This window comes from Nelumbo lutea, chromosome 3 (genome assembly GCF_056320005.1).
Source record: "Nelumbo lutea isolate HS-2025 chromosome 3, American lotus-T2T, whole genome shotgun sequence".
Classification (NCBI taxonomy): Eukaryota; Viridiplantae; Streptophyta; class Magnoliopsida; order Proteales; family Nelumbonaceae; genus Nelumbo; species Nelumbo lutea.
Window position 1 is genome coordinate 101391420 of NC_142686.1, and position 19012 is coordinate 101410431.

A 19012-nucleotide genomic window follows, 5' to 3' on the forward strand; every position below is an offset into this window, starting at 1 on the left:
ATTGCAAGCCAAAATTGGGGAACATTCTATTTTGCAATTGGGATGACTTCAAGTCGATTCTAAAAATCACATGTTTAAGAACAGGTTTTCAGTGATGCAGAATAATTCCGAACTCAGAAACTACATGCAAATATCTGAAGTGTTCATATCGAAGAATACCACCTAAATGAACCTGGATATGCTACACTTGTCCTGCACTTCCATTTAGTGTGTGACAGGTTTCATGTTGCATGTGTGGTCTCATATGCAAGGATATCTACACATGTGTAATGGAGCAGTTGTCGTTAAGGCTATGTTTGGTTTGAAGGAAAAGGTAGAGAAAGGAAGGGAAAGACTAGGGGTGAGCATAATTCGGTTAAAACAGAAAAGCCGAACTGAAATTTTGGTTTTGGTTTAATCGGTTTGGTCTATTCGGTTTTTTCGGTCATGTTCGGTATTTCTATTCGATTTTTGTATATTTCAGACTTTGGTTTCAGTTACCATATTTGCTAAATCAGTTAACCAAAAAAAACCGATTTAGTTTTATAATTATATATTTTTAATATTATGATTTTATATTATATTATACATGGAAGATCGAACACAGAAGTCGGAACATCCATATTCCATACATAACTTATGACCATACCATAATAAGCAATAACATATTGTGGTATTATGAAGCGAAAAAAAATAACGTATTGTGGTATTAAACTATTACATATTAGACACGATCACGAAAAGTCCAAAACAGGAAAATAGAAAAAGAAACTCTTTGTCTTCCCTCTTCCGCCCTGCGGTGCTTCCACTTCCAAACTTCCAGTTCCAATTCCAGACTCTAGAGCAAGAGGCCAAGAGCAGACCAAAGAGGTAGAGACCAGACTCCAAGGTCGAGAATCCTCCCAAGTCCCAGCCCGGTAGCTCCAGGCACTCTGCACTCAGGTAGACTTCCGACTATCGCAGACTCAGACTCAGTTCCACTGCTCTCTTCCAGTCTTCCTTCCTCAATCTTCTCTAAGTTCTCTCGATTGCTGACTGACGTGTCGTGCCACCATCGACTGTCGTTCTTCTTCTGTTCTTCTTCTTCTTCGGTCTTCACCGCCAACTACAAGCCTTACAGGCTTACAACAGCTAACAGGTAACTAATAAACTAACTTCTTCTTCTTCTTCTTCTTTTTCTTCTCCAGAAGTCCAGAGTCCCGGCTGCCATCGAGTGTCGACTCTGTCTGTTGTTGTTGTTCTTCTTCTTCTTTTTCTTCTTCTTCGTATTTTTCTTATTTTCTGTTTTTTATGGAATTTTGTGTCCACAAGTCACAACTTCAAAATTTTCTCATAAAACCAACCCACTCAATAAATTTATTGAAAGTTAAATAACAAAGCAAAAATATTTCAGTTCCTAACTGAAATAACTGAAAAAAGAAATTCTGGTTTGGTTTATTTGGTTTTCAAATATTTCAGTTTTAGTTCGATTTAACTAATTTGGTTTTTCCGGTTCGGTTTTGAACCCAAAAAACTGAATGCTTACCCCTAGGAAAGACAGGAAAACCTATACAAGGTTTGTAAAGGTTTCCCTACCATTCCCTACCTTTTTTCCTTCAAACCAAACATAACATAAGGCTGTGTTTGGGAGAGGTGTAAAAACGTCATCAATGTAAAAATACACTAATGACATTTTACACTGAACCATATATATAATGACTGTTGCATTTTGAAAATCAATGTAAAAAATGTAAAGTTTTACATCGATAAAATCAATGTAGTTTTTACATCGACTATCGATGTAAAACTTTAAGGGTGGTGATGTTTTACATCTATTATCGATGTAAAACTATATTCCATCCAAACGCATGCAAAATTGAACTGGAGTGTAGTTTTACATTAATAATAATTACACGCTTTTACCAAACGTGTACAAAAGCAAACCGATGTAAAATCTACATCGGTTCTTGATTTACATTGCATCCAAGTGCAGCCTAAAGGAATGGAAATGTACAAGTGCAGCAAATCTCAATTAAGAATGTTTTGGTACAATGGCGTTGTATTGCTTTTTTTTTGTTTTAGGTTGATCAATGGGTAAATTTCTTAAAGCACCCCTTAAGTTTTAGGAAATCGATTTACTCTGCTTCTGTTTAGAATTTGCTTTAAACTACCCTAAGCTTTCTGATAATTGATAAATCCTCCTCTTCACATTCCATTACAATCCATTCACAAGTACCATGAGATGTATAATTTTTTTTTTAAATCTCAATATTATCTTTTTATGGTCAATTTTGCTCTTCATTGTTTTTCAAATTTTCAAAATAAAATTCAATAGATCCAAATTTTCAAACAACGCCTCTATCTATGCAATGTTTCTAATTGCTATTGCACCGACCCTTCATTTCATGGATGCCAATTTGTCTAGTGAAGTCATCACACATCTGAGCAGAAAAACCAAATCTTTGGCTCATCGGCTCAACACCAACCATGGTTTCAAAATTGGACCAACCAACTGATCGGATCAGTTGACCCAGGAACCGGTCATAAGCCCAGGTCCAATTTTGGACCCCAAAACCAAGGTTTTAAAAACTGACCCAGAAATGGAATCGTTCTGGTTACTGGTTTCGGGACAGCGATTCGACTGTCCAGGTCGATTCGGGCGGTTTGCATTAGGGCAAACTAGCAAGTAGTTATATATACTTATATATGAGAAAAGAGAAGTGGAGAAGAGAGTTTTTTGTTGGCTGAGAAAGAAGAAAAGAAGGAAAGAAAGAAATGAAGGAGAAAGGGAAAAAAAAAGGAAAAGGGGAAAAAGAAAAGGAAGGAAGGAAAGAGGGAAAGAGGGAAAGAGGGAAGAAGAAGGAAGAAGACGAGAATCATTTGATGTTCACCGGTGACGGCGGTACTAGTGCGGATCACAGATCTGAGATCTGAGTCTGAGAACGCTCAGATCTCAGATCTGAGATCAATTTTTCACTTTTTTCTCAGATCTCAGATCTCAGATCTCAAGAAAAAATAAAACTTTTTCTCATCTCTACAACTTCTTCTCCTTCTTCTTCTTCTTCTTCTTCTTCTCTGGATATCAGATCTCAGACATAGAGACTCGGAGTTTTTCCCCTCTCTACAATTTCTTAAACCGTGAACCGTTGTCTGGGTCAAACAAATTGACGGTTCGACCACCCAGAATGGGTCAGGGATGAAACGGAACCGGTTGCTTAGACGGTTTCTGACCAAACAGTCCAACCGTCTGGGTTAACAACGGTTCAAAAACATTGCCCAAAACTGATTGACTGGGGTTGGACTTAACAGTTGGACCATTTGACCTAAGAACCAATGGTCAAAATGATTCTATTTCCAATCCGGTTATGAAAACCATAACACCAAGAAAGGAGTTCTTGAATAGAGACATGACTAATGGTTGACGTAGGTGGAAATGACAGTTAAATTACTCTCAGCATTGTGTGATGTAGTGAGATAGAAGTTAAAAGTCCAATTTAGGAATAAAAGTTGGGGTGTTGCTTATTTATTTAAAATACAGGGTCTGGTGATTGGTGGGTTTTTTATTGGAAATTAGATGAAGCTAACTGAGAAGTAAGAAAGTAACTAGGGGAACCTATCTACCTTTACATATAAATTTGACAATTTTGGACATGGGTTGTTGCTATCACTATTGTTAGTGCTGATTTGTAGTGTTTGCATTTCGATTAATGACATGTTGGGGTGAGAAAATGGATAAGTTCTACTCAAAATCCAATGAAACCGATCTCAAATCAGTCTTGAATTGACCCCACCCAAATTGTTATAGGATGGGGTCTGGTTCCAAATTATTAGAACCAACCCCCACCCAAGCTGATTCTAGATCTAGGGGTTTATCCGACCTGAACTAACCCATTGAATCAACCTTGGTTAGCCTTGGTGGAACCTACCTTGTAACCTGATGAGGGGTGATTTAAACCTCCAATTACACTCTACCACGTGGCAGCCAAAACCATTTTATGACACCTTAGCATCACATGTGGCATAACCTCCCCTAAGCGCTCCTCGGTAGATCAACTTATGCTGCCCGAACAAACTCCAACCTTGCTTAAGGGTAGGCCAGCAAACCAGCTTACAAGTTCAAGGCGCATGTCCACTATGATTACACCGGACACCAACCTACCTCTCCGACCTGGGCAACTTACGATCTGAGGGATCATGCCAACCTCAGCATACCTCCAACCTTTGCGAACATGATGCCCACTTGGCAACGATAAACATTGTTTCCTCCACCTTGCAGGAACTGGATAAGGGCGACCACAACATCATGCGAGCGTATTCTCTAAGCAATGGGCGGATGATCTTGAACGTGTCGGCCGCACTACAACCGAACCTTAATGTCTATATAAAGGGTGACCCTTCACCATCAGAAGATATGCTCACCATTTGTTTATATTTTAACATTGGAATGTGTACAACATGTAACGTAAAAGGCAATATTTATAAAATTTAAATTTAAATTATAAGTTCTGAACCATATAATAATAATCTATATATTAAATTATTTAATTTAATCAATAAAGGTAATATAAGTTTTAAATTATATATTATGTTTATTAAAAATCTAAGTTTTTAAAGAACAATTATTCTTTTTTTTTTTGAAGGGGGAGTAAAGAAAGAACAAGTTCCACAAGTAGACCTTGAAACTGACCCTAGAGCCACCAAGGCCAGAACCAACCTTCATAGGGTAGGTTCTACCATGGAACTGAATCAAACTAATCCATGCTCACCCGTCAAGTTTATTAAAAGTTGTAAATTTATTCAAATGTTTCATTTTGAAAATTTAAAGAAGAATAATGGATTAAATAGCATTTTTCATCTTTCGGTTAATGGATGGTAATGGCAAAGGAGGATTTAGTCAATTATCATAAAACTTGGGGGTAATTAAAGCAATTTCTAAACTAAGGGTAGAGTAAGTCAATTTCCTAAAACTTGCCCTCAAAAATATAATCACTACATCATATATGAACGCCATTTTCAGTCTAACGTTCGCGTGGCTTAATGGATAAGGCGCTCGCCTCCGGAGCGGGAGATTGTGGGTTCGAATCCCACCCCACCGTGAACGGGCTTCTCTCTAAATAAAAATAGCAATTTATATTGAATTAAAATCAACCCAAAATGCAACTCAATTGTACCAATCACCTCCATAAATTGTGAATCCTAATATCTTTTTGTTTCTAATAAACTACGAATTAAAGACTGTAAAAATGTGCTATTTTAGCTTGTGGCTACATGTCGAATGGGCAGGATATCAACCCTAGCCCATGATTGCGCAAACATTAATATAAAGTATCTAGCTAATAGCAGACTATATCTCACTGAATCTTTTACACCGATTAACCTGGCCTATCACATTTCAGCCCAAAAAAATAAAAATTGAAAAACAAAATGTAGAAAGAGAAGAAGAAACTGATATTCTCCCTACTCGCTATTGCTTCAGATATAATGGTGAGATTATAAAAATATTTATTTGTAAAGATATTTGGGCATTTAATTAAGAGCGTTAGTTAGTGGGTTGTGTTCGGTTGGGCCCATTTATATCAGACCAGGATCCTATTATGTTGTTCTTGTCATGTGCCTTATTAGTCCGACTCCGGATCTCCTGCCCACAAGAATTCTGTTCATGCCTATTCACAATACACTATCCTTGTGAATTGAGAACATCTCCCCTTGCATAATACTATATAGAGGTTGTTCTTCATATGTGATTGTAACAAATATGGGCAAAGTTCTCATGGACAGGAGATCCGGACTCTATTAGTCCTTGTTTACATCAGTTGGGGTTTTGGGCCCATATCCAATCTGAGGTAGGAAACAAGCTTCGCTCAAAGTTACATCCTTAACATGAAAGAACAGCTGAATTCTTGAGGAATAAAGAAAGTTTTAAAGAGAGCTAGATTGAGAGAGAGAGAGAGAGAGAGCGTGGGTTTAATGGATGAATCTTGCGTCTGCACTCTAGAGATGGAGGACTTATAGAGAAATCATGCAATTAGATGGTTGAGAATGAACGAATGATTTCATTACACTGGGTTTTAGCGCGTAGCCCATGATTTAGCTAAGTAAGAACCACCTAATCATGGATCTTCATCCTCAAACCATGGGACATGAAACAAGTTATATGGGCCCAGACCCATTCAGATAAACTTTGGCTGTTCCCATAGCATATAGGGGTACAAATGGATCGGATCATCATCGGATTTGATTCTATTTGGTCGAATTCGGATTATTACTGTTTGGATCTTCGGATTGGATTGGATTTAGATCATCCTCCTATCCTGAGAAGATCGATTTGATGTATATTATATATTTATAATATATAATATATATGTATATTATATGTTATATATTATAAATATAAAAATATATATATAATATACATATATATGTTATTTATTTATTTATAAATATATTTTTATATTATATTTTATAAATTTGTTATATTATTTTTTTTATAAAAAACATGTATATATATGATAAAAATAATTAAAAATGCTTGTATTTTTTATTTTTATTTTATTTTTCTTTTAATAATTTTATTAATTTTTAAAGAAAACAAATCAGATCTGAAAATTTGACATACCAATAGGATTCGAGTTCAAATGAGATCCAACATAAACAGTGCCAGATTGGATTCGAATCCGATCTAATCCATTTGCATCCCTAACAGCATATGCTGTTGAGAGTCTTTTTGAGAATGCCACATCATGGTTTTTAAAATCCGAACCGGTCAGAGGTTCAGTTATTGGTTCAAACGGTCCAACCGTTCAACCCAAATGGCCAATCCATTCTGACAAAAAAATAAAAAATTAAAAAACAGTCAAAACCGTTTAAACAGTTCAAATAGTTAACCGACTGGTTCAACAGTTTGCTGATCAAAATCAACTATTTTGGGGAAAAATGGGTGACCGATTCCTGATTTTTCCGATTCAACTGTTCGGTCCAATCCGGTTTTAAAAACCATGTGGCACATTACGATGAGAGTGGGTAAATTAATAATTGCCTCCTATTTAATTTTGATCAAAACGAAAGACATGGCGTGAATAGGTGAACGTGCCTAGCCCAAAAATGTGGCCGCCAACGGCCAGAGTTATGATGACCCATTCACAGGTCCTATACCCCAATAGATTCATCCAATTTTAAATGCACCAAAAACATAGAATGAGTTCTGAATTAGTCCAGTTTCACTATGCAAACCCAAAGCTTATCCTAAATTAGGTTGTGTTTGATACGATTGCCACGTCTATCTTTAATGTTTGCTGCCAAATGGTTAATACAAATTTGTGAGGATTTTTTTTTTTTTTATTTTGAGTTGAGTTGATTAATACAATGTTTGGTATTTTGATGATTTTTAGGCTTCGTTTGTTTTTTGGGAAGTTAATTACCTAGGTAAATGCACTTACTTGAGTAAGTGTTTCCTAAGATGGGAAATATTTACAGAAAAGTGCATTTACCCATGTTCTTTTATTTTCCAAGTAAATAAGTCCATTTAGCCATGAAAAAATCTATTATTAAAAAATGTAATTTTGTCCCTAAGTGTTGGCAACTTTTTCATAAGTGTGAAAGTTAATTATCCACATAGGAAATGGATATCACTTACCCAATAAATGATATTTAAGGAAAATAAAATTTTCAAGAAGCTACATAAATCTAAAATTATAATATGGTTATCTTGGTCAATGGGAACCAAAATCCCATTCACCAACTTTTCCACCTAAGAGATGGATATCACTTACCCAGGTAAATGATATCCAAGGAAAATAAATTTTTCATAGGCCCCGCATAAATCTTAAAAAAAATGAGTATCTTGGTCAATAGGAGCCAAAATTCTATTCATCAACTTTACCCCTCTCAAAATCCAGAAAAAAAGAAGGCCCCTAATGACACTTCAAATTTGATGTTTCAAGCATGAATATTTCGAAAAAATACAAATAAATCCATTGCAGATTTTTGATTTCCACTACAAACTTATAAATATTCAAAATGTCAAATACCCCCATTCTATACACCAATGCCCCTCCTAAATTGGCACCAATTCCCATCTGAGACTTACCCCAACTTTAATGAGAGTGATTTATTTTATGTAATGTGACAAGACAATTTCTCAAAAAATTATATCCACAAACCTCAAATGAGATATAAATGACAGCACTACCAACACAACTTTTATTAGAAGCATATCAGGACGATTCCAATGGAATGGCATTTGAGGAATTTGGGATTTGTACCTAATTCATCCAACCTTTATTTTTGGAAATTACATAGTTCACATGTAAAGGAATCAGGGAAGAAGACAAAAGAAAGGTGCACAAGACTGACACGAGATCCATTGACCATACCATAACGTGCGTTTCATTCTCCTTCTCATATTTCGGGAGAAAAACTTTTAGCTGTTTGGGAGCTTTTCCTGCACACCACACATGTTACCCCTACCCCACTCAGTCATATGCTTGTCATTTTGGTTAAAAAATATAGGTTTAATGCAAATTCATAATTTTCACTGCAGAGTTATAAATATTTAAAATGTCAAAAACCTATATTTGCCATGAATTGATATCAATTCCAAATTAGCACCCACCTTAACTGTACTTTATACCTAAAAATTCTAACCCTAAACTAAACCATCATTTTTCCTAAAAAAATATTAAGAAGAATTACTCATTTAATCCTCATCTTTATCTTTAGTAAACAATAACTCTTTTAACCCCACATCTTTGGTAACATATTATAAAAAAGCTCTACGAACTGTCAAAATCACTAACTACCTATGTTTTCAATTGATTTAGTTTCACTTTAACCTTTCTCTCTTTCTCTCTTTCTCTCTCTCTCAAAACAAGGGGCGAAGGGGAAAGGTGTGTGTTGACCTCAATTCAATCAAGTAGCTTCAAAGCTGCCAGCAGCGTACAATACCATACCCCTTCCAGACTCCTCAGTCCGTTCTCCAATCATTCATGTTTCCATCAAAACCCACTCTCTATAGAGTCTTGGTCCATGCCTCCATCCCCTCTAGGGCCCTCCTCTTTGTGTTTTTCCCTTTTATTCTATCTATATCATTCTATAATCTTAATTCCTATTTTTGTCCTTTTGGCGAGGTTCGTTACTATAAAGTAGAAAACCAACCTCCTACCTGATCCTGTACGTCAAAGACCTATTATTTATTCGACGCCACACAAGACACAACAACCATTTCTCCCGACTTCATTGTTACTTACTTCCCTCATCCATTCCCACTAATCGTCCAAAACCGACTTTACCACAATCAAAGGTTTAACGGGCTGAATTTCATTGCAGATCTAAATTTTCATTTATAATATCAATACCTATTCATAAATTGGCATTAATTCTGAGCTAGCACCTATCCCAATTGAATATTAGGTCTAAAAATTCTGATCCTAGGTTAAACTATCATTCTCCTTAAAACATATTTTTTTATTTTATTTATTATTTTTTTAGATACCATTAAGTATCACTTAGTTGAATATTAATAAAAACACTTCAATATAGAGGGAAATATTAAAAATAAACTTTTCTCTGAGGTTAAAAAACCATTACATATCGATCGATATGTATCGTATTAGGAATACCCCGATAGGCCCCTACAGAGAATGCATCGGGGTTTTGACCGGTTCAAAGGGTGGAAAAACCTTAAACCAGCCCCTAAGCAAAAAAAAATTTAAAAAATAATAATAGTAAGTACTAATACTACCTAATACGCCCTTACTGTCGTATTAGATGTATTGATATTTAGAACCTTACTTCTCCACCACATATTTACTAGCTTTTAAATCTCACATATATTTTGTCCTCCTTGATCCTACGTTTAAATTCTCCTTTCAAGAAAAAAAAAAAAAAATACTAACACCACCCCTAAATCGGAAACAAACACCATCCAAATCTTTTCGGGTGAGAGTGGGACTCACTTTGTCGGTCCCAACCCGTTCAGCTGCACCATGTGAGAACCCACAACGAGTAGAACTACAGTTGACTGGTAGGAAAGAACCAAGACCCTTACTCCTCGAGTCACCTATCACTCGCACCCACCGCCATTGCTACTCACACAAACCCAGTAGCTTGCACTGCCGACAGCTTCGATTAAAATATCAAAGTCTCAACCACTTTTTCGCGTGCAATTCCAAGCACGTATCACGTGTGTCGCATTTTCTATTTAACCTTTTACTGGTGCCGCTCTGTAACTGTAAAGTCAGGTAAGTTTGTTAGTGTGCAACGTTTGTATGGGTCCCGCATCAGACCAAAAATCGTTGCAATCGAATTAACCGACCCGATAAATCGAGTACCCGAACCAAATCACCGTTTTTGCGGGCCTGTGGCTATAAGACATCATCCAATTCCAGGTTTTATGCCTAACTACAGTTCTTCGGTTTCCCTTCACCCAAAGGGATTCGAGGACACACACACTGGATTCGAACGTGACACCTCACACCTCCGGTGGCGGTTATGTAGGATCGCGTGGCCCCCGCATCAACGTACGGTCGTTTTGTTTCTTTAACCTTATTCTATCATGTAACCAGATCACTTTATTAGTTTAATACGACCCGGAGATCACCTTTTTAACTCGTTTAGTAATATTTTATTATTCTTGAAAAAAAAAATGAAAATCTTATTATAAAGACAAGACAAGTGGAGAGGATCAAGCTACGTATTTGCCGGCTGCCGCTGCCGGCCACCATCTCAATTATATTGTATTGCTTTTCGGCTTGGAGCAAAGCCAGGGCCCACTCTTGCCCATGTGTTATGGTTATGGGCCTCATTCAATCCAAATCCAGTTAATCAACCATTACATCTGGGCCGGGGAGTTTTTACCCTCCTAGAGGGTGGATAAGTAAATTATTCATGTTAAAATAATGCTTCCTCTATTGTGCATTTATCGCATGGTTTTCAAAATTGGTCCGGATCAGACGGTCGGACCAGAAAAACCAGGAAACAGTCAGGTAAACGGTTTTGGTTATTCCCAAAACCCAGATTTTTTTTCATAAACCGTTGATTTTGGTCAGTAAACCGCTGACCTGAGCGGTTAACCATTCAAACCGTTTGAATGATTTTGATTGTTTTTTATTTTTAATTTTTTTTTATTTTTTTATCAAAATGAACCGAAAATTTGATTCAAACGGTCAAACCATTTGACCTAGTAATCAGACCCTGACCAGTTCGATCTCCAAATTAGTTTTAAAAGCCATGCACAAAAATGCTGGAACTGAACTTACTTGGTCTAGTTTTATTTGGAAAATATTAGCCCAAGTAAACTCATGTACCAAAAATAAAAAGAAAACGAATGGGATCTTGAAGAAAATGTCTATGTATCCTCTTATTTGAACAAGAAAGAGAGACAAAGAAACATTTGGGTCGGGACTTTTCTTAGACATGGTTCCCACTTCCACTAACATTTTTCTTTCTTTAAGAAATTATTCTAGAATCTTCTAATTATTTTGTCAAAACATCACAAATGACCAGTTATCAGCCATATTTTGGTATATTGGGTTCAGTAATTCAGTTCGAATTTGGGTTGGGTGGATGGACCCGGGTTATGATTCATGTTGTCGGTTTACCGACTCCAGCTTGGCACCCCTGGTATCTACCAGGACCATTCCTGGCCTTACTAGGAAACGATTCTGGGTGACTCTGTAATTAGAACAACTTCTGGGGTTATATTGAGTGCAAGTGGGGAAGGCTTACATCACGAGTGGGACATAAAAGGCACATGCCATTTAATCTTCAACTTAACGCAACAAAGTGGACTCCGCATCGGGTCGCATTCCATCGGGTATCGAAGATTCCTGATGCCATAACCTAATTTACTAAGCCGCCCTCGCCGATGTGATAGAATTACGTCGAAAACAAAGCAAAATTCGATTAATTTTTTCTTTTTTTAACAAGTCGGAATTTGGAGGATAAAGCGTGGAATATTCAACCAAGTCTGTCGCATTTGCAACGTCATCATCCACGTGGCCAACAACAAATCGGTTACTTGAAAACTTCCTTTAAACCAGTCGTCGGTTTGGGTCAACCAAGGAATTTTCTTCTTTTTTTACCAAATTAATCAATTTGTCTAGCTAAAATAAATTAGCTTTTAGCCATCTGATCGATGGAATTTCTGTAGATTAATTAATTCTGAAATTCAAACTCCAACTATGAGAGACAAGTTTAGTGTAATTTCCAAGTAATGAGATACAGAGCAGACTTTTGTCCCGTTAAAAATTATTAAACCTAGAATATCTTTTCTTCCCACGTTTCATTTGACACGTGGCAACTATTCTAATAGGACGTGGATCTGAATAATATAACCGGAAGAGCTTTCTTTACTTCTTAGATGACTAGGAAAGAGGTTTCTTAGATGGTTCATGGAGACCCTACCCAATTAGCCACGTGGAAGGATGACATCAGTAATTTTTCGCAATTAGATAGACATGAGTGGTTACACGTGGCAAATTATTTTTTATGGCTTAATAATAGTCAGGGCGTGTGATACGCAATCATTCGCCTCGCCACACCTTGAAGACACGTAACAGCAGCAGCTTCCAACGCATTCCTGCGTGTAAGAGTAAAATTGGAAAAATGAGACAAAAACGTGTTATAGGACTGGTGTAATATAAAAGTAAAACGAGGGGTAGTTTAGTAATGACGACATTATATATATATAAAAGAAGCATCGATCTCCACCGATCATCTACTGATCTTCTGTTGTTTTTTTCTCTTCGAAGGATATCTTTCTCCATTTTCTCTCGGCCGCCATTAATGGATGCCGAAGAAGTGCTGAGCCTCTTCGATTCTTACTGGTTTGATCATCAAATATTGACCAAGAAACCGCCTTCGTCACCTCTTGTAATAGACCCAGTTCCTGAAATCCAGAAAGAAGCTCCAGAGCTGGAAATTTCTCACCCCCCGACGCTCCATGTTCGATATTCAAGCGACCAGCTGAGCTCCAAAGCAAGTTTCAAATCCGAGACTCTCTCTCCAAATTCGGTCCTTCCCACGCCGAAGCTGGAAACAATTCTCTCAGGCAAAGACGCCACAGAAGTTGCAGAAGAAATTACGAGGCACGAAGAGACTGAGAAACCCACAAAGAAGGCGACGGGTAGGAGAAGAAAAAGAGGCAGCAGCAAGAGCTTATCAGAGCTGGAATTTGAAGAGCTTAAAGGGTTCATGGATCTGGGTTTTATTTTCTCTGAAGCAGATAAAGATTCGAGCTTGGTCTCTATCATTCCTGGGTTGCAAAGGATGGGAAAGAAAGGTAGTGACGAAGAACAAACAATTGACGAATCTACAATCCCAAGACCTTACTTATCTGAAGCTTGGGCTGTTCTAGACCGAAGAAAGGAACGAAACCCATTAACTAATTGGAGAATTCCTTCTGCGCGTAACGAAATCGACATGAAAGATCATCTCAGGTTCTGGGCTCATACAGTTGCATCCACTGTTAGATGATGAAAAGATCTGGCTTAGAATCTTTCTCCCCCCTCTTTCTCCTAGTTTAATTCTTCTTATGATTTTCGTGGGATAGCTTAATTTGCTTCTTCCTTTTCGTATATGGCTTCTGTAAATGTAAATAAAAAGAGAAATTTTATCAGGTTTTGATGATTTGATCTGGTCTAGATCTCGTTCTCCTCATCAAACATAAACAGTTACAAGCTGAATTGTCTCAGAAAATGTCAACTGTCAATGGATTTTGTTGACTGCTAACCATTTCCCATTTCCGGTTGGTCCCATTCTACGAGGCCAAGTAAAATGGCCAATGGAGATTTTAGGCAATATAGGGTGCTGCTTTTGGAAATTGGGTGAGTTTGATAACCGACACTTCGGCTGTGCTTCACAAAGCTTTTGGCTTTTATTGAGCCCTGTGGATTAATAAACTATTACTGTCAAAAGTAATTCTGACTCTGAGTAGCCAACTGGATACTAATTTTTCTCAGTTAAAAGAATCAAATCAAACAAATGAAAAGAAACAAAGATAAGAACTTTAAGACAAGATTAAAGTAAAAGGACTTCTGTAAACAAAGTCATTTGATAAGAGCTCTCAAATGTCTCATCTGCTTGATACTGGGGATTGATATGGGGTGGGATCCACACGGGGTGGGTCTGGATGTGTAATCAAAGTTGAAAACAATGGAGCTTTATGGGGTTAATCAGGAACAGTTGATATCCTTAAATGATGATGCAGTTACACAGAATTATTACCTCCTATGAGATCTCCCTTTTTCACCCATAATTCATGGTAAAAAGTTAATCTGCAACTGCAAGTGATACTTGTAGCAGAACTCTTTTTTCTAATGAGAAGGTATTTGAAATCGTGGTTTAATTCTGTTCATTAATTGAGTCAAAGATTGCTGCAAAAACCACTTGTGAGTTTCTGAAACAATGGGGAACAAGTTTCTGAATTCTGAAGTAGGCTGTTTTTTTGTTCCATCTGCTTAATGGCCCTGGCATTTCGTACCCACCCATTTTCATGGTGCAAGCAAACATTTCAGGGGCATAAAAAATAGAAACAAAATGCAGTATTTCAGTCATCGACAAGGCAATTAAGTGGCAAACGTCATACCCAATTAAGGGTGTCATCTCAAAGTTGACATCTCTAGCACAATTTTTCTACTTCTACTCACAGAAAAAAATCTAAAGCAATTAGAACCCAGAAGATGGTGTAACTTAATGCAGTTGACTGTTAAGAGGTTCCTCAATCCTCAATTATAATTGGAGCCTAATTGTCTCAACCGGGGTCACTTCACTTGGGAAAGTGGTCCAATCAAAGCATTTGAAAGCTGAAGCCAGTCATTTTTAATTGTTATATTATATATATTTGGGAGTTCAAATTCAAGGAGGGTGGCCCATTATAAAGTCTCACAGACAAGCTCCTCATAAAAAGGCTTACAGTTGGAACCCATTCCACAATCCTCTAACAAACACTGAAACATTGAACTGAAACCCAAATATAAATAAACTGACAACTCACACCAAGTTACCAACTTGACCAGTGGGACTAAGTACAGAATCCGAATACTGGTTGAGTGGTGGGCTAGCTGTTAATGAAGTTGAGCACTTTTCATCAAATTCCAAAAAAAAAAAAATTAAGTCCTCTAATTAAAAGCATTCTTTCAGCTCAGGGTATGCTTCTGCAATGCTGTTTATGAATCTGATTCCATCCCTTCAATTTTAGTTGTTTTGTTTCTTTTATTCAGTATTAATTATCAGAATCGGATCAGTCAAACTATTCGAACCACAACAAACCACAGCCCAAATGGTTCATGAGATGCCTGATTTTTTTTTTTTCGTATCTTTTACATGCACGAATCTGACAGTCGGAACCAGACGATCAGACTTTTTGACTCGTGACCCAGTGGCCAAAAACGAGTCATTCTTTCCTAGTTGCAAATTGAAACAAGTGTGAGGGAGTACCTTACTGGCTACTGCCCTTACGAAATTACCACATCACCCACATCAATCTGAGCTGTTACCATCTACTACCTGCGTTAGTGCATTGATTCATACAGACTGATCCAGTCTGATCAGCGATCACAAGACAATTGCAGAAGGAAGAATGACTCGGAAAGCGAAAACCAGAAGGGAAAAAACGCCCTTCTTTGTCAGTGGTGCATGTGCATTCACTACCCAGCATTGATAAGAGCGCCCCTCCTGAAAACCAAACGAGTTTCTTTCAAGTCCCCATCCATGATTCATTCACAGAAGCTTTAAATGAGACAGTTGCATGTAAATTCATAACTTTGAATCAAAGATCTCAACTCTCAAACGGTCATAAAGCAAAGCAGCCCATGATACCTTTTCTCCAGGAGAGAAGCAAAAGAAATTGTAAAAGGCGAATGATTATTAATAAAAGCCACCGCATCTGCACCCAACTCAGAAAGAGCTAGGTTTTGCATTCCAACTCCAAGCTTGCAGCCGCTGTGCCATCAAGCTGCTTTTGCAGCAAAGCCAGCAACTTGGCAATGAGTCCCTCCCTTCTGGGGTCTCACTCCATGGGTCCATCTTTCTTCCGAAGTTGAGTGCAAATAACTCCTCTATGTTTCAGGTTTTAGCTGGATTAGTTAGTGAGTGACAACTGACAACTCTGCTATAACTAGTTGCTGGTTGAAACTTATATATTAATGGTTTTCTTTTCTGCTCATTCATTTGTCTTCCATGACAAGAAGATCGACTTCCCAAAACCAAATTTGTCTTTGTTACTGAATACTGCTCTTTTGCATGGTTCCTTGAGAGAAGAAAAAAAAAAATAGTTCTGTTACTAAATTAATTGCAATCAACTCTCATGCCACCATCAATGGAAATTGACAACAAGTGTGGGTGGGCTTTCAGTGTCGATTTTGTTATTAGACCTACCAGAAAGATTGGCATTACTTAGTCATGCTCGGCCAGTCCAGACTCAGAGAGTCCACCTTATGTAGGTTCCAGGAATTTGACGGTAGCCTAATGCCGTAAGAACCTGTTTGGACCTACCTGAACTTGCCTATAAAATATCAATATCTAAAAGAGAACAGAGGCATTGAATCTCTCTCTCTCTCTCTCGTGACCCTTCTTTCTTTAATCTTTTAATCCCCTTTCTAACAAGTCGAATCCTCCGTTCTTCTTCTTATGGATAAGTATGCCTTTGGATGAGCTCAGAAGAATCACTGTGGCTGAACAAATTCAATCCAAATCCAATCACGAGTTGCAGGCATCCTTATCACACATCCAATTCACTACACTGAGAGTTACAAGTTACAACAATCAACGTACGATACATATTACCTTAGCTTCAGGCTTCACCAGAGGTCCCCTGTTTGATGTGTACTGATGACTGTATGGCCGCAATGAAGCATCTGTTCGTATAGTTACCTCCAACGAAGCCAAGTACACTGAAATAAAATCAAGGGCAAATTCTGGATTAGTACCCTGTAATTTGGGCTTAGTGCCACTTTGCTCTCTGGACTTTCAAACGTGATAATTTGGTATCCAAACTTTTAAAACGTGCCAATTTAATAGTTACTGTTAAACAGTCATTAACCAGCAGTTAAGTGGCATTTGAAAAGACAAATACCTTTCGAGTGTCATCTAATTTTCTTTATGAACCATCCAAATGTTGACCAAAAAATGAATAGTCTCAAATCCTTGCCTCTTCAATTCAAAAAAGTTTGGGTCACCAGAATGTCCATTGAGACGTGGCCTCAACTTTCTTGAATAGAAGAGAAAAGGATTTGAGACTGTTCATTTTGTTGTCAACGTTTGGATGGTTAATGAAAAAAATAGATGACACTCGAAGGGTATTTGTGTCTTTTCAAATGCCACTTACGATTGGTTAACAATAGGTACCGGGTTAACACATTTTAAAAGTTTGGGTATTGAATTAGCGCATCTTAAAGTTCAAGGAACAAAGCGGCACTAGGCCCAAAGTACAAGGTACTAATCAGAATTTTCCCTAAAATCAAATGCGAATGTTAGAGCTAGAAGAGAGAGAGAGAGAGAGAGAAGACAACCAAATGGTGGGTGTGACACCTTGTGTCAATCAACACCCTAAAAGATATATTTATATTAAAATATAAAAGGACAAATATACCCTTTATGTACAAGAGAAAGATAGTACAAAGAATAGATACACAACAAAGAAGAGTAAAAGTACAAAAATAACCCTATAGCTAGATTTCACAGTCTCTACACTCCCCTTCAAACCAATGCCTAGGAATAAGTATCAGTTTGTCCATGAGAAATGATACCAAGCCCATGTCATTGCTTTAGTCAACAAGTCTACTAGTTGGAGCCCAGAGGAGATGAAGTGGCAATCAACTTCTATGTGTTTGGTGCACTCATGGAAGACAGGGTTGGATGAAATTTTTATTGCATTGATATTGTCTTCATAGAGAGGGACAGACAATGATGGCTCATTTAGTATTTAAAATAGAAGAGCGCGAAGCCATATGATCTCACTACACATGAAAGACATGGCCATGTATTCAACTTCAATGGAAGATTTGGGCACAGTAGCTTGTTTCTTGCACTTTCATGAGATAAAAGAGTTGCCTAAGAAAACACACCAACCAGTAGTGGACCGTCGGGTGTCAAGGCATCCAGCCCAATCAACATCCACATAGGCCATAAGACGAATAGGGGATGAGGAAGAGAAATTTATCCCATATGATAGTGTGCCTCACACATATCTAATGATCTGATGAACTACATATAAATGTGGTTATCTTGGAGAAGACATGAACTAGCTTACTATCTGAACTGCATAAGATATGTCTGGCTAAGTCATGGTGAGATAGATTAAACTACCCACTAGCTAACAATAAAAGGTAGGATCTTCAAAAGGAGAACCATCACCTTTGCTGAGTTTCAGGTTCAATTCAATGGAATGTCCACAATCTTAGAATCACTAAGATTTGGCAATTTAACAAGAACAACCGCATACTTCTGTTGATTAACAAAGTAGCCCTGAAAATTTCTGCTCACTTCAAGTCCCAAGAAATATGTCAAAGGCCCCAAGTCCTTCATCTTGAAGGACTCACTGAGTAACTGCTGTAGCCTAAAATTCCTTCTGTGTCATCCCCTGTAATGAGTATATCATTAACATAAAGGAGTAATATCGTTACTCCTTGCTTCCTCCTTAAGATGAATAAGGAATAATCAGAAGGACTCTGGGTAAAGCCAACATCAGTGATGACAGATCTGAACTTCTCAAACCAAGCTCTAGGAGTTTGCTTCAGGCCATAAAGAGACTTCTTCAAATGACAAACAAGCTGCGAGTCTGTATAGTATCTCGAAGGGGGCTTCATATAGACTATCTCTTTCAACTCCCCATGAAGAAAAGCATTCTTGACATCCATTTGATGGATTGTCCACTATTTGGCTGTAGATATAGCCATTAGGAGTTGTATAATGGTCATTTTAGCTATAGGAGAAAAGGTTTCCTCAAAGTCTATCTCATATTTCTATTTGTAGACCTGTGCAACAAGTCTATCTTTATACCTGCCTATGCTTTCATCAGGTTTCAATTTCACAGAATAAACCCACTGACTTTCTATGA

General features: G+C 37.5%; 1 protein-coding gene and 1 non-coding gene across 2 annotated transcripts; both read left to right on the forward strand.

The window, feature by feature from the left end:
- The first annotated feature begins 4981 nt into the window (after nucleotides 1-4981).
- On the forward strand, nucleotides 4982-5059 carry TRNAR-CCG (transfer RNA arginine (anticodon CCG)). Its single transcript has one exon. It is a non-coding gene; the product is annotated as a tRNA-Arg (tRNA).
- A 7572-nt stretch (nucleotides 5060-12631) lies between these two features.
- Nucleotides 12632-13598, forward strand: LOC148867203 (uncharacterized). Its single transcript, XM_088974293.1, has one exon. The coding sequence runs from the start codon at nucleotides 12742-12744 to the stop codon at nucleotides 13429-13431; it is 690 nt and encodes a 229-aa protein (XP_088830419.1). The 5' UTR covers nucleotides 12632-12741; the 3' UTR covers nucleotides 13432-13598.
- Nucleotides 13599-19012: the final 5414 nt, after the last annotated feature.

Bases quoted from the DNA above. Each gene is read 5' to 3' on its own strand.
- LOC148867203 (XM_088974293.1), top strand. From the start codon at position 12,742: ATGGATGCCGAAGAAGTGCTGAGCCTCTTCGATTCTTACTGGTTTGAT.